Source organism: Capsella rubella, unplaced genomic scaffold (genome assembly GCF_000375325.1).
Source record: "Capsella rubella cultivar Monte Gargano unplaced genomic scaffold, Caprub1_0 scaffold_8, whole genome shotgun sequence".
Taxonomy (NCBI): Eukaryota; Viridiplantae; Streptophyta; class Magnoliopsida; order Brassicales; family Brassicaceae; genus Capsella; species Capsella rubella.
Genome location: NW_006238916.1, coordinates 7,809,263 through 7,835,910, shown reverse-complemented (window position 1 = coordinate 7,835,910; position 26,648 = coordinate 7,809,263). Strand labels below are relative to the sequence as shown.

Here is a 26,648-nt window from a genome sequence, read left to right as displayed (position 1 = left end):
AATGGTAGGCGTTGAGTTTTGCTGGTTATTTACTGAATTTCAATGGCCGACTCTTAGAATGTTAAATTTAACATTGTTAATTTTGAGCATGGTTACTATTAAAAGGGCAAAAGTAAAATCATGTGTATATCTTAGCTTAGAGCATTGGCGATTAGTTCACCTAAAAATGAAAGCAAGATATGAGAATGTTTTGCCTCATTCTAATATGCCTTCCACTTTTGAATGTTTTGCCTCATTCTAATATGCCTTCCACTTTCGAAAGCTTGACTTGTAAAATCAGACCTTTCGTTGTTGCTTCGCCATATAGTCAGGAGATCTGCCTACCTCTTCCGACTGCCTAACCCCTGAGACTGAGCCATAGGAGTCATAGCCACATATATGGAGTGTGGGGATGACGACGCTGCAGCTGCTGCTGCCACTTTGGCTGCTGCTGCTGAAGCTGCTACCTTTTTTTGTGCACCTTCTCTAGCTTGAATGTAGTCGTCCTCTATCACAAATAGCTGCAGCCAAACCCAATTTAGCATTTTGAAGTTTTGAGAAACCACATGAGTTGAATAGTAACTGGGATGAGACAGACCTCAGTATGGCTAGCAACAAAATCGTCCAGCTTCCCGTACTTTTTCCTGTAATCATGCCAGTGCAGAGGGGCTAGCATTTTTCCCAGACGGTTTGGAAGCTGTATAGCACATATGAAACAGAAATTATACGAAAAGCCTTTCTCAAATTAAAGTGTTCAAACTCATTGTGGTTACAAATAATTTGCTCACCGTTGAACTAATTCTGATTCTTCCACCAGCTGGTATAGTACGGAGGATGCATGTCAAAAGTGACCTTTCATCAAGCAGAGTACTCTCCGGGTTCCTCTCAGGTTTCCCAGATGAGAATAGAGTTTCAGGCACAATGGATGTAGAACTATTGTGTTCATCAGGTGAAACCTGGCCATTAGCTTCCTGGGGAGGAAATTCAAAACACATTCAGAACATTTTCCTGTAGCCAACCAGCCAAGAAAAACTGTGAGGTAATATGTGCATTGCATACCTCAGGTTTCGAATTATGGGCATGGGAATCAAGCCTTAGCGCATCTCGGAACTGTGAAGAAATGTCTTGAAAGTTATTCTCCAAGTGACTCGACCCATTATAATCTCCATTGCCAGATTCCACTGCCTGTTAACAGAGTACTTAATAAGGTTGTATCAACGTATCATATTGAACATGAATAACCCCATAACGTAATAAGAACATCCCCTACCTGTTCATTCACAGAGGACGATTGTGTAGTAGATCTGTATTGTGCTACTTGGCTAGTTTGAACATCTCTATACCCCTGACCAAAGGATTGTCCGTTGGGAGGCACTCGGTATTCACTCTTCAGATCAGAACCTACCAAGCCATGAACACCTTGAGATGGATGCACATGATTCTGAGTAGGCATCTGTGAATTATCTGGTACAGCCTACAAATAAGAGCAGGAAACACAAAGGTCATTAATTATAAAAGAAAAAAATGAAACAAAGTATGCATTCATCAGCTCACACACCTTTTGCTGCAGCAAAACTGACTGCGTAACATGAGGTGAAGCGACCTGTGGTTGAACAAACTGAGAAATCTCTTGTTGCTGCATGAAAAATGAATGCAGAGGGGTCATCTGACTCGCTTGAAGGTACCCATACGCTCCAAGATTAGAAGATGACACCCCATCAACACGGTTGTTCTACAAATAATGACAAGAGAAAAGGCAATTACAGTTATAATAGGATCCATCTCAAGTGTTTCAGCAAAAATTATTTCATTGCCGAGAATATAAGCATTGTACTGAATAGCGAATATGATGTGGAGTATGGCAGATCTAGATTTTTGAACAAACAGCACTAAATTGAATCGACAAGTAATGAAACAAATACTTCCAAACACAAACAGAACTTTTATGCTGTCCTTATTGATTTGCAACAGTACTTTTGGCTGCTGGGGATGTCCAATTATTTCACTTTCGCTTAACAGTTTTAACATCTAATAATTAACAATTAAAAGACTGACGAGACCCAACTGAATAATCAACTGTATAAATTCATGTAAACACATGCTAAATTGTAACGTGTCTACGCTATCATCTTGTAAATCCAACACAATACACCAAACAGAGAGAAACCATTCAAGATAATCAACAGAACAAACATGCACCTGGGTAGCCTTATCATCAGGTGAAGTAAAAGATGATATGTTATCTGAGCTTTTTCCATTTGAATGGACACTAGTGTTTGCACTTTCTGCGCTGTTTCCATGAGCATCAAATTGGTTCCCGCTGTTCTGAATAGTTTGGGAGGCACCACTGGAATTTGTTAGAGAACCACCAGCTTCCCTTACATTGGCTAGCTCAAGCTGAAGTTGTTTCACTGTATGCACATGCAATCTCTCCATCTCCGCAAACTGAACTCAATGACAAGGAACAAAACATAAGTTCGAGTAAAATAATTTCAAGGAAAACCAATTAGTAACTGGAAAATAGCCAAGGAACTGACCTGTCTCTGACAACCATGCCAGAGCTGGTTATACTGCTCTGTACGTTCTCGCAATTCCGCCTGCAACGAATGATTTGTGGATGATTGTAAAGCATCTATCTCTTGGGCACGGGCAATCCAACCTTGCGCTTCTCTTAGCTGCTCATCCTTGTACAAGATAGTTTCTTGAGCATTCCTATTCTACAAAGCCATTAAGGATAAGGACTCTGGTATTAGTGTATTAGAATTTCAAAAATGACAATTATATAACTGAAAGATCCAGATGTTTGACAGATTTGATTGTGTCATAAAATAAGGGAAAACTAACTTGTTCCTGCAATTCACTGAGCTGGCTCTCTTTCTCTTGAATATGCTCCTGAAGTTCAGATATTTTATGTATATTTTGGGACCTCTCAGCTTCAGAATGATCACGCTCTCGTCTGCATATTAAGAAAGGAAAAAAGTAGTTTGTTATACTTTCGAAAACCTCATGCCTAAAACATCTAATAAAGTAGAAATAAAAGGCCGGATACTATATTTCAAAAACAAAAGTAGCAGAACCCTATATAAAGATAAAGAGTAACAGATGAATTCAGTATACAGGAAACCTCATACAACTTAACAAAGAGTAAACGACTTAAGAAATTAACAGCACCTGAATGTGGCAAGTTCTTTATTTTGTTCTCTTAAGATACCCTCTTTCGCCCATGCCTAGTATCAGAACAAAAATAACTTAGAAACAAGTCATTCAGATTTATATCAGAAAAGATTCTAGTAACAATATAAAAACCAGCATACTTCTTCATTATCCAGTTTAATGGCATGCAGCTCTCTGTCTTTCTCTTCTAACTTCCTCTCTGCCTCCCGAATAGATCTCTCCTTCTCATGAAGTTGCTCCTAAAAATTCAACAACACTCTTTTAACTTCCATGTAACATAATGCTCAATGAAATATAAACCATGCTATTATACGAGGGGACTGGACTGAAACCTAACCTGCATTCTAGCAGCAGCATTAGCATACTCTGTGAATTGAGATTCATAGTTGCTCTGGATTTCCATGATCTCATGTCTCGCAAACAGCTGAGCTCGAAGCTCAATCTCTAACTGCTGAAGTTCTCCTTTCTTTCTAGAAACATTAAGAATCTGTTGCTGCAACATCTCACTATTTGAAAAACCATCCTGCTCCCTTCCACTCTACACAACAACAACAAAAAAGTTGTCATTTCCATTCTCCAATAAGTTCAAAAAAAACTAACTAACATTGCAAGACATAAGTAATTAACCTCATATATCGTTCTCTCATCCGTCCGGTTTAGCTTCAACTGTTCCACATCCTGCAAAATTTTTGACAAAGACAATCAAAATATGAACTAGGAAACAACCAAAAGCAAATCACTTTATTCTCTATACAAAGATTAAGAAATGTTAATCACAGTGAAATCAACAAATAAAACAGTATACAAAAAAAAAAAAAATCAAAACTTTCAGATTCAGTCAACTCATTCCTCTTAACATAAACATAACCCAGAAGCATAAACCTTACCACATAATCTGTGGCGTCTCCAACGTTTTGTGAATCCGAAACGGCATGCCATTCTTTCCTAGACGGAGCCGTCGGCGACGGAATCTGAAGGGAACCGCCACGAGTTGCTGCTACGCTCGAAGCGGTCTCCATTACTAAGAATCTCACAGAAGAGACTCCAATTACAGTACTAATGATCGCACTGGAAGAAGGAAAAAACTAGGGTTTTATCGGAAATGTGACCCAGAGTATTGTAACTAGAAATTATAAGAAGATGGGTAAATAAAACCCACGACTGAAGAAGAGACGAGCTGAAGAAAGATCTAAGAAACGAAAATGGTGGAAATGTTTGACGAAGAAGAGACGAGCACAAGTGAGAAAACGACTCGAAAGTTCTGAAATTTTTACAGAATCAATCATTTGCCAAATTCTTTACTCGTGAGAGTGAAGATGACTTTTTCAGGTCCTTTGGGCCTATTAAGGCCGAGTTACCTTTGGCCCAGTAAGAGCCGACAAGCAAAACTTAGCAGGAACGTTGGCATGAACCTGCTACGCATGCCCAGTTGCCACATTGTGTATCAAACAAATCCACGTAGCTTCATTGATGTTTACAACAAAAATCTTACCACGAATGAGTTTACAACAAAAATGAAAAGAACAAACAACTCACGTGACTGTCCATGTTCAAACATTAGCATTGGAGCCGAACCGGACGGTTTGAGTCCCTGTCCGGGTCAGAAAACAAGTGCTTGAACAATTTGTGCGTATATATATATATCCATTGAATTTGGAATAAATTGGTAATTTGTGAAATTACATATCCATCAAGAGACCAAAGAAAGATTCTGATATGCAAAAAATAGCCACCAAAAAAAAAAAGAAAAGTTAAACAACAATTAGTTGGCAAGTGCTAGAGCATCTTGGCATTGCAAGGAATTCTCTGAGGATAAAATCCGCGGCTTTTACCCTTTTCGTGGCTTTTACCCATTTCGTCAGATGCAAATCAGAAAATGTTACACTCAATTTCTCCAGGATTGATGAATTCTTGAGGAAGAATTTGACTAGATCCATCTCTCCTTCATGCCCCAAGATCGGACTTTTGAATTCCACAAACTTGAGCGATGATACCAAACACGGAATCTCCACCATGTGAAACGTTAACTTTGGTTCACTATTCTCCGTATCACATAAGAAAAAATGTCGGTTCTCAACCAATACCTGAAACAAAAACAATAAGATAAGAAAAATAAGTTGAGTAGACATGCATAAAACTAAAACAAACTTAAGAACTATTCATCACCAAGTTGAGAGATTCTAGTTTCGGGCAGCTCTTAAGAAGAGTTTGCAACATTCTAAGATCGTAGTTACAAAATGTAGCGGTCAATCGGGATAAGTAACTAAAATGAAGCAATGGTCCCGATTCTAATCTTGGAAAGATGTCCTGGTAACAAAGTAAACCAAAACAAACAAAACATTTAAGAATGTTGGTTAGAAACTTTTTTTTTTTTTTTTTGTGTGGAAGAATATATTTTATAGGTTCAAACGTTGATAAGTCTACCTTCCAAGAATGCAACTTAATAGCTAGCTCCCTGACCCTTGAAATATCAGTGAGGATATCACGAATCGCTTTTCTCCTTGATACGCGGTTTGGATCCAACGTATCATTCGAACCACCAAAGCTAATGTCTACTTTGGCAGGGAAACTCGAATTGATGACCGTATCCTTCTTTGTTCTATGGAAGACTGTCTTTAGACACTGAAGAAGAGGAGCATCAATCACAACATGGAAAATTTCATTTATGTGGATTCTCTTTAGCGTCTTAGAACGCACTTGTAAAACCTTTACGTTTTCAGACGAACTATCAGTGAGGGTTAGATCTTCCAGAACTGGGCAGCCTGAGATAAGTCTCTCCAAAATGGCCTCACTGGGAGAGTGAATATACTTTAAGTAGAGGATCTTCAGACAAGGTAAGGAAACAAACTCGACGTTAACCAAGTTTAGTCGACAGAGGCGTAAGTGTACCAGTGTTCCACATGTATACACGCTCATGGGTATGTCACCGAAGCCAGAATCTTTAATAAAACTAATATCAAGATGTTGAATCCTACCCCTTGTCACAACATCTATCCATGAGGTCAGATAAGACTTGCCAGCATATCGATCATGAATAGTTAAACATAGTTTTTGTATCAACGAGTGATCTTTATGTAAATCAAGGAACCTGCCAACAAAACTCACAAAGTCACTGAACAACCAGAAATGTCTTCCGGAGTCTAAATCCAAACTAGGAACCAACTGCCAAAGATTTCTCCATCTGGTCGATAAAACACTTGTTCTTACAGCATCCCAGGTAGTAATACGAGTAAGTATGTGACATGTGATCAAATGATCAGGTAAGTGGCTTATCCTATCTTCATATGACCGTGTCTTTTTCAATATTCCACCCAACATTTGTTTCTCTTTAGACAACTAGTCTGCAATACCAAGTTTAAGAAAAATATATATCTTTTAAACAATTGAAAGTTAGGAAAACAACCAAACATGACACAGAAAAATTGCGGCAAACCCTACGAGGCTAGCTAGACTTGTTAGTTTAGGGTTTCTCAACGTTTCTGAATATGACTAAAATTAATCAAGCAACAGTATGAGAAGATGAAGAACGCACCGGGATGAAGTTTAATCACTACCGTAGATCAAACCTATTCGCCTTCCTCCACTTGATTCATGTATATGTCTATCGAAATTTTTAGGGTTCCGATGAAAATATTGGAATTGTAAACGTGTTACGCACGTTTATAAGGGTGTGAACTGGTCTGGACCGACCCGAACCAGGAACAAAAGAATATGTGATTTTTCCAAAATCACAACCTCCGTTTAGACAGGAACAAAGGGAAAATAAATAAATAAATAATAATGAATATATGTCAAAATCAAATTTGTTAAACATTTTGACCTTGCTAAGACGTGACTAACATTTGAACTTGTTGAAAACTATGAGCTGCCATGGAACTTCAGAAACTCAAAGAGAGCAAAAGAAAAAGGCTAATAACATCATTACAAAGAACCGAAGTCAAACCAACCAATAACCTTTGTCATAAACTTCTGAACATAGTCACATTGTCTTTACATAAAACCACAACAAACCTATTCTTTTTAGTTGTTTATAAGGTCAACGGTTCAACCTAACTAACCCCAAACATATATAACAAAAACTCAAATAAAACCTCTCATGTTCCCGCGGCTGTACTGTTAGTAAATCATAGGATGACAACTTCACATTAGGTAGAGCTTCTTGGGATTTTGAAGACTTCCTTACAGATATCATCTTTTGTTAAATGAGATTCCAAACGTATAGACAGTTTCTTGAGGATTGCGGAATCCTCTAGGAAGTACCTTACTAGATTCATTTCTATAGCAAATCTCCTGATTGGGGCTTTGATATCAACAAACTGATGCTATGATCTGAAGTGAAGAGGTAGCTACTTAAAAAAGAAGTAAGAAACTTCAATGCATATACAACAACAATAACACAGCTTCTCTTGTAGAAGTACCTTAAACCAGTTTCATCCTTATTACTCCGAAGAAACAAACATACAAAAGCGTCCTACATCAACCTGATTAACAAAGGATAACGACTTGACATGTGCTAGAGCGTCTTGGGATTTTGAGGATTTCCTTGTATATGTCATCCTTTCTTGGACAATAATATTAACGTCGAGTGAGTTTCTTGAGAAATGCTGAATTCTCTAGGAAGTACTTCACCAGCTTCATTTCTACAGCATCTCCAGAGAATGAGTTACTGAATTCAACAACCTCGAGCGACGATAGCAAACATCCGGGAACAGATGGAAAACTTATTTTCTGTTTCTTGTTCATCTTCTTTTGAAAAATATGAGTATATTGGTCTTGGACATTTTTTTAATGTGACAGTTTCAAACAAGAAACATACATAAATTCTTAAACCATTTTGAGAGTTTCTTTTCACACATAACAATATATTATTGATTTAGATCGAGTTTTTTTAAATAAATAACTAAATAGTATGTATTAAAAACATTATATTTTGAGAGACTTTGACATTCTCTATCCAATTCCACTACATAAAGTATGCTCTAAATTCTCTAACATTTTGAGATGATAGAAAATCATAAGCTGCTACGTAAATTCAATATCAATATCAATCAACACCAAACCATCTATGAAGCTACTACATACCTCATATTAAAGTTTCCCCCTCCACACATAATAGTTAGAGAAAATTACCACTACTATTTTAACCAAGAAGAAGAAAATGAAAGTCTAGTTCACATTTGGTAGAGGCTCTTGGGATTTTGAGGAGTTCCTCCCTGATACTTAACATTTTTTCTATATTTGGATGATAACCCACACATAGTCTGACATTCTTGAGTATTGCCGAGTTCTCCAGGAAGTACCTAACTAGCTTCGTTTCTGTAGCATGTCCCCGGATTAGCGTTTTGAAGTCAACATACTCGAGTGATGATTTCAAACACTTGGGCACAAATAACGAACTGATTTGATTCATCTCCTCGGCGCTCAGCTCCTTGTTCCAACCAGACTGATCAAACTGAGGAAAAACGAAGAGGAGAAACACAATGAAATTATATGGCAAAAACTTGACATAGTGTGAACAAAAAAAAAAAAAAAAAATTGGAATTAGTAGATTACATACCAAGACGAGGGATTTCAGATTCGGGCAGCTCTCAAGAAATGCTGCCAACAAATTCAATTTGCGTGCAAAGAGAAGAACACTCAGGCGAGACAAGTAACAAAATTGAGGATATCGCTCTAATTGGGAATAATGATGAATGCCCTGGTAACACATATAAATATTGTGGTTAGAAACTTTTCACTACATAAATGTGCATGTCCAATAATATATATATACCTCGAAAATATCGTTAGTTATTGTCATATCCCTGACCCTCGAGATCTTATACAATAAACTCCTGATGCGATTTCTCGATGAAACCAAATAAACATCAAACTCGGCAAGGGACTCCATATTGTTTACGATAATAACTTTTGATACGAAATCAATGATGTTCAAACTGCATAGTAGAGGAGCATCAATGATAACTTCCCGATCATAATCAACCTGGAAACATTTGGATGCTCGAGCAAAAGTGAGCATCTTCAGTGACGGAGAGTGCACTCGATAGACTTTAGTTTCATTCCCAGTTACATTAATAACTAGATTTTCTAAGACAGGACAACGTGAGACAAGTGTCTCGAAAGTGGCTTCATTAGAAAACACATTGCATTTTAAACACATAGTCTTCAAACACGGTAAGGAAACAAACTCGGCACTAACCAATGCCACATGGCTAAGTGTTAAGGATACCAGTGTGTCACAACTATAAAGGCTTATGGGGATCTCATATAAATCTGTAGATCCCTTATAGTTCCGAACAGATAGATGTTGAATCCTACGCTTTACTGCAGCATTAATCCATGAGGTGAGATAAGAAGCATCACCATCAATAGTTAAGTCGAGTTTGTGTATGTATGAAACCCTAGTGGAATCGAAAAACCTGTCACCAAAACTCATTAATGCACTCAAATCTTGGAACTGGAGCTTTTCTCTGGAATCCAATTCCAAACTAGGAAGCCAAAGCCAGAGACTCCTCCATCTTGTGGACAAAACACTTGTCGAAACAGCTTCTTTTGTTGGAAGATGAGAAAGAATGTGACATATCAAAGGATCTGGTAATTGGCTTATCCTATCTTTCTTCAATCTATTACTCAACCCTTTGGAGCGAGCCCGTTTCATTGTACCTCTCTAAAAAGCTTTATCTGCAATAAATAAATTAAAAGAATTGAAAACGAAAGCTTCAGAGATACAATTTGGATTTATAACTCATAGAAGTTCGACTTGGCTTAACCTAACCCTAATCAAAACTGTTCACCAAGTAAAGAAAATTCTCAAATAAGCTTACATCAAACGAATCAAAGTGCTAATTAGGTTTTTGATAGGAAAATTGTAACTGAAACGTTTTAAATAAGGATTGATGAGATAGGAAGTACGAAGACCAACTTGGTTTTGTCTGACCTGATCGAACCATTGATGGTTTAATCCCAAAAATTTCGAGCATCGCAAGAAACAAGCACAATTAAAATCCGATTTGGCTAAACCGAAGATACCCTATTTTGCTTAGATTCTAAAACTGGTTTAAATATTGGGTTTGCAGATTAGACACAGTCCTACTTTTATATATTTCTTTTTGGTTTTAGAATTTCTTTTCACTTGACCGTAAGCAACATAGAAAGTAACATGATGAGTTGATTTCCAATAACTATTAACTACAAGACATAAAAAAAAGGCACTACATATTTTGTAAAAATTATATCAAAAGAAAACTTATTTCTTGAGCTTAATGTTGAAAAAAACAAAAAAGATGTCATCACTAAAAACATTGAAACTTAAGTCTTGAACCACAATTAGTGAAATAAACAAAAAAGATGTCATCACTAAAAACATTGAAACTTCAGAAGTTTTTAGTTATTAGCGTCCATTACATATATATATTATTAGAACAAAATATCACAAACGAGATTTATATATAAGTTTTATGAAAATATCATTTTTTAATTAAACTTTAATGTTGACATGTGCCGATACTTGGGTCGGAATAAATAAGGTAACCGGTATTGTTGAAGCTACAAGCATTATAAGTGCGAGCATGGCTCTGGTAGTAAATGTCCATGACATAGGACGCATGATCTAGTAAAGTATTAGGGTAATAGCAATATCCACCAATTTGGATCGGTGAACAATCGATACGGCTGCAAGCGAAGTTAATGTTGTCCTGTAACTGCTCCGGTGTGGAAGCAGGCAACGCCACGCACCATGGTTCGCAAGTCACTACGGGGATGTGGTAGATCACAGCCGCAGATAGGATGAAGAGGAGCGTCAAAAGTTGCGATGACATTATAAAGTCTTTCTAGCTCGATATGAATATTCTAGAGTTGTCTATTTTTGTTGTTGTGTGTATTTTCTTGTGAAAGTACATGTATATTTATAATGATATGCAATAAGACTTCTCCTAAATAAGGCTAAGGAGACCAAATCTTATAACTATATATGCTTTTATTTGTTTTGGGAAAGAGATCTAAAGAATGGGAATTGTAAGAGATAAGTTAATAAATCAGTAAAACACTTACTCATCATTATCTATAAAAATCATTCCATTAAATTAAATAATTTATGATATGTGTCTCATTTTATAGTTAGTATGATCTTAACTAGTAGCTTTAATTTTTTTTTGTAAAATCTTTACTATAACATATTAACACTACACATGTACACAATATGCTTTATGTAATATAAATATAACTATATTAAATTCTTATCTAAATATATAATCCTTATAATTTAATATTATTTTGATTATTTTTTTTTTTAATGAATGTGAAAATATATTTAAAACAAAAAGTCCTTTTTACAATGAATGCATCCTTGATCCTTGTATCAAAACTAAATTTGAAAAACCTTTAAAAAGTGTATAGAGAAGGGAAGAGATCCTTGTATCAAAACTAAATTTGAAAAACCTTTAAAAAGTGTATAGAGAAGGGAAGAGATTAGCTACGTGTAGCTATCCAAAGCTGTAATCCGTCCCCAAATTTTGTTGTGTGTTTCTTGCACTGAAAGAAGCTTATTACGGACCATACAGTCTAAAATCGGATAAGCTCGTCTCTAGTGCTTGGCGTGTCTCCATGTCGGCGTCTGTTGCGCTCATCCAGAGCGTTTGAACCGATGCCTTCAAGGTTATATATATAGTAACTTTGACTCTATATAGTTTTGTTTTGGCCAATGTTTGCATACATAAAGATAAAGACCACAATTTGTTTCAGTTTTCTATAATTAAATAAATCTTTATAATTGTAAATTTAATGATTATATTGAAAATAATTAAGATAAATCTTAACTGCAACAATCAATAACGTCACACACAATGTTTATGATCTAAAAACGAGATTTCACAAGAACTAGAGCCTCTTGGCATTGCATGAAGTTCTTTGTGCATTGCATGCTTTGCCATTACCCTATTATATTTTACACGTCTTAGAGTCAATTTCTCCAAGATGTTTGAATTCTCCAGGAAGTACCTTATTAGATTCATTTCTCCTTTATACCCCATGATCGGTCTTTTCAGTTCCACAAACTTAAGTGATGATACCAAACACACAGGCACTGTCGAAAACATCATCTTTGGTGTTCTTTTCTTCCTACAACGAACGTGATACGGGTCCTCCTCCAGTTCCTGCAAAGAAACAGGAGAATACTATTTGAGTGGGTGGGAGATGCAATAAAAGCTTGAACGACATAGTTTACTATCAGAAATGTTAAAGCTCATCACCAAGACAAGAGATTCTAGTTTAGGGCAGCTGTCAAGAAGGGTTGGTAACATTTTTGCATGTGAGTAAGTAAATTTAGCATCTAAGCAGGACAAGTTAGGAAACTGAGGCAGTGGTCCTGGTTGCGTGTATAGTAAGATGACCTGGAAAACAAAGACAAGAGGAAGATAATGTTATGGTGTCAAACTTTTTTCATGGAAGAAAAAAAAATGCTCAAATTAAAGTTGACATGCATTAACGCATACCTCCCAAGTAGCACTCTCAATAACGAGATCTTTGACTCTCGATATATCGGTGAGGATATCGCGAATCACGGTAGTGTTGGCTAAGCGATCCGGAATTAACCCAAGACGAGGACGGTTAAAGTTGACACTAATATCCACTTTGGCAAAGAAATCTGAATTGATGATCTTAAAGTTCTTTGTATTGTAAACCTTAGTCTTCAAAAACTCGAGTAGAGGAGCATCAATCACAACTTTGGTAAACTCATTTACGTGGACTCGCTTCAATGTCTTAGAGCGTACTTGTAAGACCGTAGCATTATCAGTTGACAATCTGATGAGTGTCAAATCTTCAAGAACTGGAGAGCCTAAGATAAGTTTCTCCAATGTTGCTTCATTGGGAAGTATATTATCTTCTAAATGGATGATCTTTAGACAAGGCAAGGAAACAAACTTGGCATTAACCAAGGTGGCACCATGGAGTCGTAAGGGTACCAATGTCTCACATGTATATAAGCTCAGGGGAACCACAGGATGATCATTATATCTAGAAATATGAATGTCAAGATGATTAATCCTTCGCGCACTCGCAGCATTGATCCATGGGGAGATAGCAATCTTAGTATCATAAGTATCAAAGCTATTAAAAATCCGTAGCTGGAGTTTGTGTATACATGAATCTCTGTGGAAATAAAAGAAACTGTTAGTGAAACTTATAAACCCACTGATCATCAACCTCGGGAAGTAGTTGGAGTCTAACTCCAGTTTTGGAACCAATCGCCAAAGACTTCTCCATTTAGTGGACAATATGCTTGTTTTCACAGTTTCCTTGGTAGAGAGATGGCTAAGTATGTTACATATCAAATCATTAGGTAATTGGCTTATCCTATCTTCTTTAGATAATCGCATCTTTTTCCTTCGAACCACCATTTTAATTTTCTTCTCTTCACACAACTAATCTGCATCACCAGGTTTCAAAAGAATAACTGAGTAACGAGACATAGCAAGCAACCTAAATAATCTTGGATGCCAAGGAACTACGCACTAATCATCAATTACTACTCATAATCAACGTTTTAATTAACCTGAAGCAAACCAAATTGTCTCGTATGAAATTCAGAGAAGGTCCGCAACCGAATCAATCATTAAAGCCAAAGAAATAAAAGTACATCACTGGGTGATTGAATCTGTCTCTAGAAGAACACAAGCACTAAGAGGGAGAAACTAAAATCAAATGGAGGCTAGGGTTTCTCATGATTGTTTCCTAAACAATTAAACGTTAAACGGAGGACGTACCTTGTCTTCGCCGACTAAAATCTGCAATAGTTACTTGTTCGTCTCCTATTTATTTTGTGATGTATATTTTCTATAGTGTAAATTTAGAAAATTAACTTTTTTTTTGTTTACAGTTTTGAAAAAATATTCTCTTTTTAATAAAAGTTACTTTTAAAAATGTTAAATTACTAAAATAACTCAAAAATCACAATGAAAATCAAAGTAACCAGCAGGGTTATATGTATACACAAGTCACTTTGACTCTATAGAAAACCAAAAAAAAAACTCTACACTAATACCAAATCACGGACGACGATGTCACATTCGCAAGAGCTTCGTCTCATTCCGAGGAGTTCCTCCTCCAAAGTAGACTTTTCACGTATTGAATAGTTGGGCAAACGTAGAGTGAGCTTCTTGAGTATTGACGTATTCGTTAGAAAATACCTAACAATCTTCAATGGTGCAACATCTCCCTGGCTTGGGAATTTGAAATCAATATACTCGAGAGATGATAGCAAACACTCAGGTATAGATGACAAACTGATTTGATTAATCTCTTCCAATGACATTTCCTCATAACTACAATAGCATACCTGAGGAAAGAACAGAGGATATATACAAAAAAAAAAAAAAAAAGAACAGAGGATATAAACACAATGAAACATGGCATGTTCATAAAGATCAAACAAAAACATATTGGGGGTTTTTAATATCATTACCAAGATGAGGAATTGCAAGTTCGGGAAGCTCTTAATAAAGTTTAGTAAGCATTTCAAATCGGAGTAAGGGAAAGATGCATGCAGGCGGGACATGTAAGCAAACCGGGGCAACGGCTCTAGTTCCAAGTATAGACAGATGATCTCGAACAAATTAACGTGGGTCAGAAGCTTTCATGATAGAGAAATGTACAATGCACAATGCCATAATTGATATGTTATATGTATATACCTTTGTTTTCTTACAACAAGAGCAATACCAGAAAACTTTGTTTTCTTACAACAAGAGCAATGTAGAATCACATAATTTGGGATCAAGTATCTTATCCGCTTTATTTCTACTTCATACCCCGCCAGGCCGCGAACTCACACGTTTCAGTTCCACAAACTTGAGATGTAACCAAACACTGAGGCACCTTTTGAAAAGATCATCTCTTGATCTTTCTTCTTGTCACCACGCATGGTTTGGTCCTTGACCAATTTCTACACACACACACACACACACAAAAACAGAAAAAAAACGAGTTGAGTTGAGAAAGACACATAGAAGATTTTCACAGAATAGTCAGAACTTTCATGATTGAAGCAAATGTATATGTCCTATAGAAGAATTATCAAATATATTACCTTGAAAATGTCTTTACATATTTTCATATCTCTGCCCTTGGTCCAAGGGCCTTGGATACTACTTCTCCTCAATGAAACACTAGCTTGGAAATTTGGAATCACTCACTTGCCGGAACTCACTCTCTACTGAACATTTCTTTCAAAGACTCTTGTGTATAGAGTTTCTTATATAAGAAAAATCCCAATAATGAATCATGTATTGTTCTTCGGTTCTACTAGGAGATGCATAAACATACCTTTCGCAAGAATCTCAAGCATTTTCAAATTCACAAAGCTAGAGTGAGTTTCTTTTTTTGAGTAAATTGTTGAAGTATCCATCAAATTCGAAAGAGTTGGGTCATTAGTGAATTATTACATGAGCATAAACCACCAAGAAAGACTTTAACTGCAATATTCGCTTGTGGCTCCAAAGTCTAATATAGCACTCCAAAAGATAAACCTTTTAAAACAAAATGTCTAAATATCTATATTTTAGGAATCACTGAACAATAAACTTCACAAACGGTAGAGCATCTTGGCATGGTAAGGAGTTCTTGAAGGAATGCACACTTTGCCTTTTCGGTGTAGTAAACATCGAGCTTTAACTTCTCTAGAATTTTAGAATTCTTCAATAAGTATCTTACTATCTCCACTTCTCCTGTATACCCTGGGATCTGACGTTTCCATTCCACAACCTTGAGCGATAATGCCAAAAAAAAAAAAAAAGAACTCTAAAAAAAACAAAAAACAAAACAAAACAAAGAACACCAAGAATCAAACAACAGTAAAAGAAAGAAGAAGAAAAACATACCAGACTGGAATTCACCTTTGCAAATATAACCAAATTGGATATCTTTATAACTGGACTGATTTGTTGACTGCCTAAAACAATTAGACGACAACTTAAGTCATGCACAAGGACTGACTTATCAGCAGCTGAAAGCAATCAAGTGTTTAACTCGACAATCTGCTATATAGCTGATTGATTTTACAATTTTTACTAGATTTAAAAGCATTCGACTTAAGATTCATCGAATTTCATATGAATGCCCTGAACATGGTTTTTAGTTCTATTTATAAGACATTGTTTTAGTGGTTGGTTCTTTATATGATTGATGTAGGACAATTTTAGTTTCACAAGAAATATTATTTTATTTCCGTAAAATGGTAAGTAAATATCTTTTTCAAAGCTACAAATATCCCACGTCATTTTTTCAGACTTTAATTAAAGTTTTTTTGTTGTCGACGTGGAATATTTTTAGTCTAGAAAGATCAAGCACCTCCCATGGTTTACATATCCAAAAAAATATTTCAAATTTAAAATATAAAATACAAGTGTCAAATATAGAGGTTCTAATAAGTATACTCAAGGTTCTTAAATAAGAACATTTCCCTTATTCTTTTTTTTTTATAAAAATAAGATACTCCATTGGAGGTTCTAAAAGTATCACCTATATATTTAGCTTTGCAAATAATACATCATACTGCATATAAGATTCAAGATCTATTTAAGTATAATTTCATACTAACAAACTGTTGTATGTCAATAATTTGATATGATATACATATAATGCATTTGATGCATAATTTTTTTGGATAATTTCTTTCTTATATTTTAAATTCTGAATTTTAATTTTTAAAGAACATTTATTTTTAATATAACATTTTCTATTTAATATTGTACATTCAACATTTTTATGTAACTAAACAGGCTTGCAAAAACAAATCTTCAATTAATCTTTAAGAAACACTGTGTTCTTTGTTTTTTTTCTCTATGTCATGTCCATACTCTCTATATTTGAAGCATTGACTTCTATAATGAATTAATGATGATACATGGTATGGTATCTACCAATGTATCATAGCAAAATTTTAACACTAATTTGGATGCTTAGATAAATTGCAACAAAGTCGGCTAAAAACAAAAAAAAATACAAAAAAAAAATACAAGATAACTCATGCGAGGAATTGAAGCTTATGTTTTTGGGTAGCAGATAAGTATAGGTAAAATATTATTAAGGTTTTTAGTAATCAACGTCACCTGCCAGACAAGTTAATTAGTAACCAAATCCATGAACCTAGTACGCATATTCACTTTGCGAATTACACGAAAATCATGAAACTTCACTATACATGTATGTTCTCTCTACTCTTTATAAATCAGAGGACGACGACTTCACATTTGGTATAGCCACATACTATATATGTTTTGTTAGGAAATATTGTTTTTTTGTTTTTTTTTTGACATAGAGTATTGTTTTTGTTATGAAAGTTTTGTATTGTTATTTTTCTTTTTTCTGTTTACCATATATATTTTAGTTGTCTTTAAGAACATTGTCTGCTGAACTACTACGTACGTACTTCTTTCTTTTGCAAAATTCTCTATTAGCATTACCAGCAACAACAAAAAATCATCATTGAGAAGCATCTATTGTGAATTTCAATATAAAATGAATAAATTAAATAACGTACTACTGGAATTTGATTTAAAAGACTTCACATATTAAACCGGTCAAAGCCATGGGATACGACAACTTCGCATGCTCTACAGCGTTTTGGGATTTTGAGAAGTTTGTTGAAGATGTCATATTGTCGTATTGCATTATAGTGCAAACGTAGAGTGAGTTTTTTGAGGATTGCTGAATTCACTAGAAAGTACCTTACCAGCTCCATTTCCGAAGTATATCCCAAGATGCTCGTTTCGAATCCAACAAACTCGAGACACGATAACAAACACTTTGGCACAGATGAACATTCAAACGGATTCATCACCTTCAAGTGATTAGAGCTATCTTCCCATTTCTGTGGAAACAAAAAGAGAGGGAAGGAATTAAAACACAATGAAAAGATAAGCATATATATACATATAGCCTTTAAATTATAAGGGTTAGGATTAGAATTCATTACCAAGATAAGAGACTTCAGATTCGGACAGCTCTCAAGAAAAGTTGGCAACCATTTCAAATCGAACACACAGAGTGTAACGCAGAGGCGAGACACGCAACCAAATAGAGGCAACGGTCCAAATATCGTAGCATATTCTTTGATGAGCTGAAACCAAAAGATGAAAATATGATGAGTGATATAAACGTTCATAATAGAAAATTTCAAATGTAGCAAGACCTACATTGAAGAACATATACCTTTATAGTCTTTGCACACATGGTCATATCTCTGACCTTCGAAACCCCGAGAAGAAAACCGCGGATGTTAATTCCATTTGATGGAAAGGCGAGAGAAATATCTAACTTGGCATTGGAGTCCATATTGGTTATTGTAAAGCTTTCTGATAAGTAACCATAGATGCTCAAAAAGTGTAGCTGAGGAGCATCAATCACAACTCTTGAACCATACTCTTGCAGAGAATAGCGTTTTCTTATAATGAGCCTTATCAATGACTTGGAGAGCACCCGACAAAATTTTGTGTGATGATTAAAACATTCATCAATCTTTAACTCTTCCAAGACAGGACAGGATGAGACAAGTCTCTCGAAAGTGGCTTCATTGGGATACAAAAAATATTTTAAATGCATAGTCTTCAGACACGGCAAGGAAACAAACTCGACATCATCAAATCTCACTAGAGTGAGTTTTAGGTATACGAGTGTCTCGCAGGTATAAAAGGTTAGGGGAATCTTATGATACCCAAGATCAAGACGACTCTTAACATCTAGATGTCTGATCTTAGACTTGACTAGAACATCAAACCATGTTGTGAAATAAGACGGATCATCTACACCATAATCGGGTTCTTCTATAGTTAACTTGACTTTGTCGATGCATGAGACTCTACCATAATCGAAGTACCTGTCACCAAAACTCACAAAGGCATCGAAGTCTTGGAACTTTTGGGAGTTCAGTTCAAAACTAGGAACCCAAAGCCAAAGACTTCTCCATGTGGTGGATAACACACTTGTTCTAACAACTTCCTTAGTGGGAAGGTGATTAAGAATCCGACATAACAAAGGATCGGGTAACTGACTTAACCTATCTTTCGAGATCAATCTCTTAGTCGATCTTTCCATCTCTACCTCTTCTGTAAGAAAATTTTATACAATAACGAAATCAGTTAAACAAATATTCAAAACGCAACTTTAGAGAGAAGATTTGGGTGCAAAGATATTACACAGTCTTTAGACTAATCCGCATAGAGTCACGGAGAAAAAGAAGAACTCACCGATTACAAAGACAAATATATAGGAGTGCGGCTAAACCAAATTAATAACCTAGCTTAAATGGAAATTGGAAATCTAGATTCGTTTTTGGTTTTTTAAACGTTTTAGAAATATAAAATTTTGAAACACACATAAAAATGTTATCGAAACGCGATTTCAACATATATTAGCAAACTCATGTTTTCGTTTCTATCAGTTAAACAATGATAATATTTTTTTTGATTGTGTTGTTTCAAACATTTTTTCTCAATAATATGGTTTTGATATTCGGTATTTTTTTCTCTATAACAATATATTTTACATGTCAAAAACGTATATATTTTTCAATTTAATATAAGAAAATCTTCTCACTTCCGCAAATCTCTTTCCGTTATGCAATATAGTTAATAACTCCTTAATTTGTAGTTTGAACATATTTGTAGATTCTAATATAATAAACTACAGTAAAACCTCTATAAATTAATACTCGATAAATTAATAATCTCTATAAATTAATAAATTTCTCCGGTCCCAAGTTGGGACCAGTGTAATTTTAGACACATTTCGATAAAATAATAAGATAATATTTTTTTTGAAAATTCTTTATAAATATATGGTCCCAACAATATTATAAATTAATAATTAGGTAAAATTTTCAAAATATATGTATATATAGACACATTATTTTTTGTTAGAGTTTATTTCTAATATTTTACTATATAAAACATTGTTAGAATTCTCTTTCAAGACATAATAATTATTATTTTCTTTGTTAATGATTATATAAAATACTAATTATCATGATTAAATCTTATTTTTAAATATTTTTTTGAAAACAGTTTCCAAATTAGGAAAATCTCTCTATAAATTAATAATTATTAATTTATCGATAAATTAAAACCTCTATAAATTAATAGATTTTCATGGTCCCAACATTATTAATTTATAGAGGTTTTACTGTAATATGTGAGAAAATTTCGGAAAACTAAGGGAGAAGATAATATATTCATACAACTGATGTTAAAATCCATATAGATTTATTTCTGTATGTAAACAGATTCTATGCTAATTTTAGTGGTCAATAATAATCAACATAGTAATATTTAATTTAATTTGACCGTGATAATTGCAGTAATTAGTTGACAAAAACGAAACAGTTGCCGCAATTTAGGTAGATATCATATAATTTTTGGTAACAATCTCATTCAAAGTCAAAGTATATTTGCTTATTTGGTAATTCTAAGATATGCTCGATTTAAAAATTTGAATGAAAAAAAAAAGAATAACATATTCGAGACACTTGGCGTGAATGTAATCTTAACGAGAAAAAGCAAAAATAACATGGCCCACTCCCAAATATAACGCGTTAAAATCAATTAAATAAAAGAAATATTCACATTCGTTACAATAAAATTTAAAATCAAAATAATATGATTATTCCCTTATTCCTCACGATTACATTCTTTAAAAGAAAAGAAAAAAGCATTCACATTGAATTGCTCTTATGTTTTGTTTTTTCATCATTATCATCATCATCAAACTAAACTAAACAAGAGATTAAGCAAACTAAAAAATAAATCTCGAGATTAGTCAAACCAAACCAAACCAATCAAACCCAATTACATGTCAAACCCCAAACCAAACCAAATCGAATTAGACTTTTAGAAACACCGGAGATGGTTGTTGTGGTGGCTATGGTTGTGGTGGCCGCCGTGACCATGACTATGACGACGGTGATGAGTCTCCTCGTCGATAATCTCCTGAACATGCTTAAACTTGTCAACACGGCAAGGGATCGTAATCGGACCGGCGTGTTTGAATCCATACTCCTTCTCAGCTTCTTTCAAGAGATCCAAGAACAGAGGATGACTCAAGAACACCAAAGGAACAACGAACCTGTGTAGACCTTCTTCATCGTCTTCGTGTCCCACCATGATCGCTACACACCCTTTAGGAACATCATGATGGTTGTTGTGGTGGTGGTGGTGGTGGTGATGATGGAGTATGTGGAGATGCGGAACATGGAAGTGAAAATTGAACACCATCTGCTTCGGACTCTGTTTTGGGCTCTGTTTTTGGTTTTCTTCAAAACCCATCAAAAAAGAACCAACCTTTATCACCGTAACCGAACAAGAAAACACAAAGATTTGAGTAGTAAACAAGATCGACGACGAGGAGGAGGAGGAGGAGGAGGTTAAAGAAGTGTAGAGATGCTAGAAGACGGTGATATTGAAAGGCCAAGGATCAACAGCAGAAGAGATTGTGAGAAGAAATAGAGAAAGATCTGAGTCGGTGAGAGATCTAGGGATGTTGCTCATGATAGGCTAAGCATGAAGAGATTTATATGTTTTGGGTTTTTTTGTTTTTTGGGGAGGAGGTTGAGAAGATTTTGGAATTAGGAAAAGATATTGCATGTGTATATATACAATTTTGGATTTGGATTTGGTGTTAAGGGTTTTTGCTTAACGCGTACATTTCCAAAGTGCCAAAGGCTTCTTCTCTCCTATTTGTATTTTATTTTTGTTTTATAATAACAAACAAAAAAAATAAAAAATAAATAAGATGTTGATGAGGTGGAATTATTATTTGACGTGGTAAATATTTGGAGCGTGTTAAGGAGGAGAGGAGTAGTACTTAGGGTAGGGTTTTACCGACTTTAGGAGGTTTGTTACATCATCTTATTATTATATTTTATGTTTTATAATTTTTATACCACCAAAAAACCAAAAGAAATATATATATTTAAGTAGTTTTGAACAGTCAAATTCGTTTAATTTTTGGATAAAAATAATGTAGGATATTTCTTAGAAATTACATATAGTACTACTATATATCAATTTAAAGTATGTATTGCACATATAATTATCTTAAGTGAGTAATTATATAATTTAATTATTTAGCTAATAGGTGAAAATAACTTGGAATCGATCTAGTACCATTAGTATGTGATATAAAAAATATATATATATATATATATATTTGTGTACCTCTTGTCAACTATTTGTTTTCTTAAAGCCCTTGCACAAATTGAGAAATGGTCAAAAAAAATTTAGTTATATCACCTAATTTTTCAATAAACAAACTCAAATCATTTTTTTTTTTGTGTTTGCTGTTTTATTTGTAATGATATAGCTTAATATTATACTCATGTGTGTAATATAAAATAATTAATTACTAACTAATCAGCAGAACGAAAACAAAAAAATCTTTGTTAACCATGGACATTCCAAGATTTTTCTAGACTCAAAGATTAAATCCCACTGGACCTTATATCCGGGCGCGGATAGGTGTCTAAGACGACTCGAACGCAGGACTCTCACTAAAGGAAAATGATCGTTGTGGCATTCACATCTACGGTAGGGGGTAACGATTACACTGTTACCTTAGGGCACCTCCAATGGAGGTGCTTAGAGAATTATTAAAGAGTACTCAACATTAAACTGAATTATTTTAATGCAAAAGTAGGAATAAAAATGAAGCATCGATGCTTAATTTAGGTTTTTAAGCAAATGTTAAGCACTCAGTATGTGTCACATTGTGAGTGGTTGAGGGAAAATTATTTTTAAAAAAATCTTTTCATATCTTTTTCATTTCACAAAAACTCTTCTCTCTTCTCCTCTTCTCTCTCTTCTCCTCTTCTCTCTCAACCCTTTCGACAGCGATGTAAGCGATTCCGGCGAGGCGCCGTTTTGAAAGTACAAATCATTTAGAATGATGCTGTAAGGAAGATACGGATCCGTTTAGAATTGTAGGTATGGCTACTCAGATTGTACAACCAGACAACAACTAGCATATCACACTTATTTGTTCTCTCTTCTTGTCACTTTGATCTTCTTCAAATTTAAATCTAGACTTGCTTTGTATGTAATAACTGGATCACACATATAATTTTATTTAAAATATATTTTTATAAGCATCCATGATGGGTTCTTACCATTGGACATCAATATTTGTCAAGTTTTGCCAAAAGGTGCTTAAGTTTACAAATATCAAATTTTATCATTAAAAAGTTAGTAAGCACCCATAATGGATGCTTACCATTGGAGATGGTCTATAAGCTAAGAAAAAAAAAATGAACTAATCAAATTTGGTTGCTGTGTTATACTTTTGATCAGCTGGCACCAAGGCCCCTTAAGCATTTCAAAAAGCCAACGACTCGGTAATTAAATGGATAAACAATCTTATATATAAAAAAAAGGTATATATATTTGTGGAACTTGAACATTATAATAAACAAACCGGAGATTTCCAAAACATCGAAAAAGAAAAGAAAAATAAATCGGGATAGAGATTGAATTGTATAATGAATGTTTTTACTGGTTAATCGTTTCATGTTGTGTGGTCACCTGTCACCGTGACTAATGGTAAATGGATAAACACGACTAAAAGGTCAAACCTAACAAGCTATGTATCAGTTTTAGATATATAGTTCCAATGTATTTAAAACCGTTTCCGTGGAGAGGTGCATGGGAAATTACATCCCCCGTATTCACGTATTATTATATCACTATTACTTAGTACGTAATCGAATTGGTCAGTTTTTGTATAATATATTTGACTTTATAACAATTTAAGAAAGTCATATGGGAATTTAAAGAATGTATAAAACATCAAATACATATATATAACGTGTTAGATACTTAGATACATAGGATCCATTAGAGAATATGCTTATTTACATTAGTCTGAAATCATTCAATAGGCAAACTCTTAATGAATCAATGACGAAATTTTCATATATATATTATAGAAAGAAAGAAAAAAAAAATGATCCCAACATTTTTGAAATTTGGTGGCTTGCTTTTAACCAAACAAATCAAAATAATGACTTGAGGCTTTTTTGAGATTGCTATAGGTGGTGGAAGACATTATTCATTAGGATAACACACTCGTGAAAACATTCAAATTCTTCCATCTCGATCGAATTTTTTTTTTCTAAAGCGATCGAGTGGTTAAAGACTATGCCACATAATCAAACATGGCCCTGATTAAAACTATACATTATAAATGTTGTCGTATACAAAACACGTCAGCGTAACGTAACCTTACCTGGGATGAGACTAGCGCGTCACCCACAAAATGATATATAAAGAAGTCCTTTGCCGAGTAAGCAAGCTCATGTCGCGCCTCCTCAGGTGCCTATAACGCCGCCGATCAAATCACATGTCCAATTACTATATGACACTTGTTGCTTACTTTGGTTTTGCTTCTTATCCGGTTCATCGTCTATAGTTCTATTACAATGCTTAATAACGAGGTTTGGTTTCGAAGTGTAAGCACAATCTCAATCCGAATGTAGAAGTTTACTAGGCCAATTGAGAGACCAGCTCGGTTTAGTTTGGTTATGATTTCATTAGGTTAGTTAAGAATAAGAAGGTTCCAAAGTTTGCGGACCATCGTGTCGGCACGATATGACAAAAGACCTTACGGATGAGTAATAGCCGTTGGATTGCCAAGAAAGTTGGAATCATGTGCTCTCTATGTTATAAGTTTTTTTTCTTTTCTTTTCCTTGATATAAAAGCAAACGACGACTTTTTGTCAAAGAGTCCATACACGCCAGAGAAGGCAGGATCAAACGCATTATCAAAAACCAAGTGTCGTTAGGTTTAAGATTTATATAATCATTAGTTTACTCTTAATTATGTATGGAAACGTTTGAATAGAATCTAATCAAAAGATCAAACATAACCAAGTAATCATATATACATATATTCAATATGAACCAAATACATTATAATAAGAAGCAAACCATATCAAATTTAACCAAAGGATCGTCTCAGTTCTAAGTCTATCCCAAAACCTAATAAGCAAATAGCGACAGCTAATGTAAACTAGTGCCTTTTGTTATCATAACAAATTTATATGAATGGAGAAGAAAAAATTAGCAAAAGTCGAATCATATTCTATGAATATGACACAAGCATCCTTTGGGGTTTATGGGCCACATCTCCCACATGTCAAAAGGATTTGTCTTTCGAATGGCTCCTCAAACTCTCAACCAAACGTTTGAATATGTGTGTTTTCTAAAGTCATTTGACCTAATATTAAAATCCATGTACAATTATTTATTTAATTGCATGTATCTATATATGCTGAATATATAGAGGTTCTCCACCCACACAATCTAAGCTTTTCATGTTTCAACCACTCCGAGAAGAAACATACATTATTTTTCTATTTCTACCAATAATAAACATATCACTACAAGTCTACAATTACAAAATGTATCTTTTCATCACCTGAAAATGATGCCTAAATATAAAATTCAATACATGTGTCGTTTTTTACGTGGATGTGATTAGAGCTACTTATCAAGACACGCATGAGCTCGTCATGTAAAAACTTCCAAAACTAATTTTAAAATGCATGTGTTCATGTTCGTTTTGACTATACGTTAAAGTCTACCCACGAATAAATAATAAACTACATACTATATGGTAAAAAAAAACCAATGACACGTTGGTGATGAAACTGATGCCAAAAGAAGAATTGTATAGTTTACGTCTCTATTTATCTATTTCGTATTCGTTTTGGCATTGACAGAGTCACATTACATATATATATAGCATGATGATTTCATTTTATATGCGTTTGGATATCCGCGGATTTTGCCTATTGCTGAGATAGTGAGAGATATAGCTAGGCCTTGGTGGTGGTCCAAAATTGTTTCGTTCTCGTGATTGCATTCTCTTTAGGAATAATCTTCGCAAAGTCAATACAAGCGAGAGAGCAAAGCTCTTATGATCAGTTGTAGTAGACTTGTCGACGTTGCCTAGTTGGGTATGAGTATGTACATTGTTACAGTAATTAGATTATCGTAAGCCCTTCGTTTGGACATTCTCTTTTTCTTTTTTCTTTTTTTTTTTTGTTAATCATTCTACTTTTTCAATTTTCTATGCTTCCTGTTTCTTTTTTGTTATGAAACTGCATGTATATATATATTCTATTCTATACCAAAAAGTTATTATGTTATCCCACAACACACTATTTTGCATGGTATCAAATTATTTTGTAGGATATAGAAACATGTGAAAACAACTTTTATTTATTTAAGTTTTTTTCAAAAAAAAAACTTCTATTTATTTAAGATTTTGTCACCACAGTTTTTTTGTAAAATAGATTTTCAATTCTCTAAATATTATATTGAGTGGGCTACTGGGCTTCCACAAAATTATGATACTGGACCTGGTCATGGATAGAAATAGAAGCAAAGGGTTGCAAAAGACTAAAATCTTCTGACCCGAACAGAAACAAATCTAATTTTTTAGTTTGCCATATT

General features: G+C 34.5%; 7 protein-coding genes across 8 annotated transcripts; all 7 read right to left on the bottom strand.

The window, feature by feature from the left end:
• Positions 1-28: 28 nt before the first annotated feature.
• LOC17876732 lies at positions 29-4,390 on the bottom strand. The gene is made up of 14 exons (XM_023789350.1): positions 4,041-4,390; positions 3,781-3,831; positions 3,491-3,691; positions 3,294-3,392; positions 3,151-3,206; positions 2,824-2,935; positions 2,517-2,696; positions 2,179-2,424; positions 1,538-1,711; positions 1,250-1,453; positions 1,039-1,164; positions 768-950; positions 578-676; positions 29-500 (listed from the first exon to the last, which is right to left on the bottom strand). The coding sequence occupies exons 1-14, from the start codon at positions 4,170-4,172 to the stop codon at positions 321-323; spliced, it is 2,043 nt and encodes a 680-aa protein (XP_023645118.1). The 5' UTR covers positions 4,173-4,390; the 3' UTR covers positions 29-320.
• A 514-nt stretch (positions 4,391-4,904) lies between these two features.
• LOC17874810 (F-box/FBD/LRR-repeat protein At5g53840) lies at positions 4,905-6,471 on the bottom strand. Its single transcript, XM_006279688.2, has 3 exons — positions 5,578-6,471; positions 5,320-5,460; positions 4,905-5,237 (listed from the first exon to the last, which is right to left on the bottom strand). Exons 1-3 carry the CDS (start codon positions 6,469-6,471, stop codon positions 4,905-4,907), a joined length of 1,368 nt encoding a protein of 455 aa, XP_006279750.2.
• A 1,706-nt stretch (positions 6,472-8,177) lies between these two features.
• On the bottom strand, positions 8,178-9,844 carry LOC17877083 (putative FBD-associated F-box protein At5g53635). 2 transcript variants are annotated; one of them, XM_023777531.1, is made up of 3 exons: positions 8,927-9,844; positions 8,704-8,851; positions 8,178-8,595 (listed from the first exon to the last, which is right to left on the bottom strand). In XM_023777531.1, exons 1-3 carry the CDS (start codon positions 9,809-9,811, stop codon positions 8,294-8,296), a joined length of 1,335 nt encoding a protein of 444 aa, XP_023633299.1. In that variant the 5' UTR covers positions 9,812-9,844; the 3' UTR covers positions 8,178-8,293. The 2 variants fall into 2 exon arrangements, with proteins under 2 accessions (XP_023633299.1, XP_006281696.1); XM_006281634.2 differs by having other exon boundaries at positions 8,178-8,605; positions 8,711-8,851.
• A 648-nt stretch (positions 9,845-10,492) lies between these two features.
• On the bottom strand, positions 10,493-11,053 carry LOC17877375 (glucan endo-1,3-beta-glucosidase). The gene has a single exon (XM_006281844.2). It carries the CDS (start codon positions 10,968-10,970, stop codon positions 10,638-10,640), a length of 333 nt encoding a protein of 110 aa, XP_006281906.1. The 5' UTR covers positions 10,971-11,053; the 3' UTR covers positions 10,493-10,637.
• Positions 11,054-11,962: 909 nt separating this feature from the next.
• Positions 11,963-13,413, bottom strand: LOC17875931 (F-box/FBD/LRR-repeat protein At1g51370). The gene is made up of 5 exons (XM_023777628.1): positions 13,343-13,413; positions 12,642-13,164; positions 12,399-12,539; positions 12,148-12,302; positions 11,963-11,966 (listed from the first exon to the last, which is right to left on the bottom strand). Exons 1-5 carry the CDS (start codon positions 13,411-13,413, stop codon positions 11,963-11,965), a joined length of 894 nt encoding a protein of 297 aa, XP_023633396.1.
• A 4,297-nt stretch (positions 13,414-17,710) lies between these two features.
• Positions 17,711-19,239, bottom strand: LOC17874601 (putative FBD-associated F-box protein At5g53635). Its single transcript, XM_023777627.1, has 3 exons — positions 18,358-19,239; positions 18,122-18,265; positions 17,711-18,016 (listed from the first exon to the last, which is right to left on the bottom strand). Exons 1-3 carry the CDS (start codon positions 19,237-19,239, stop codon positions 17,711-17,713), a joined length of 1,332 nt encoding a protein of 443 aa, XP_023633395.1.
• A 1,537-nt stretch (positions 19,240-20,776) lies between these two features.
• LOC17877178 (auxin-responsive protein SAUR32) lies at positions 20,777-21,779 on the bottom strand. Its single transcript, XM_006281774.2, has one exon. The coding sequence runs from the start codon at positions 21,462-21,464 to the stop codon at positions 21,030-21,032; it is 435 nt and encodes a 144-aa protein (XP_006281836.1). The 5' UTR covers positions 21,465-21,779; the 3' UTR covers positions 20,777-21,029.
• Between the last annotated feature and the right edge of the window lie 4,869 nt (positions 21,780-26,648).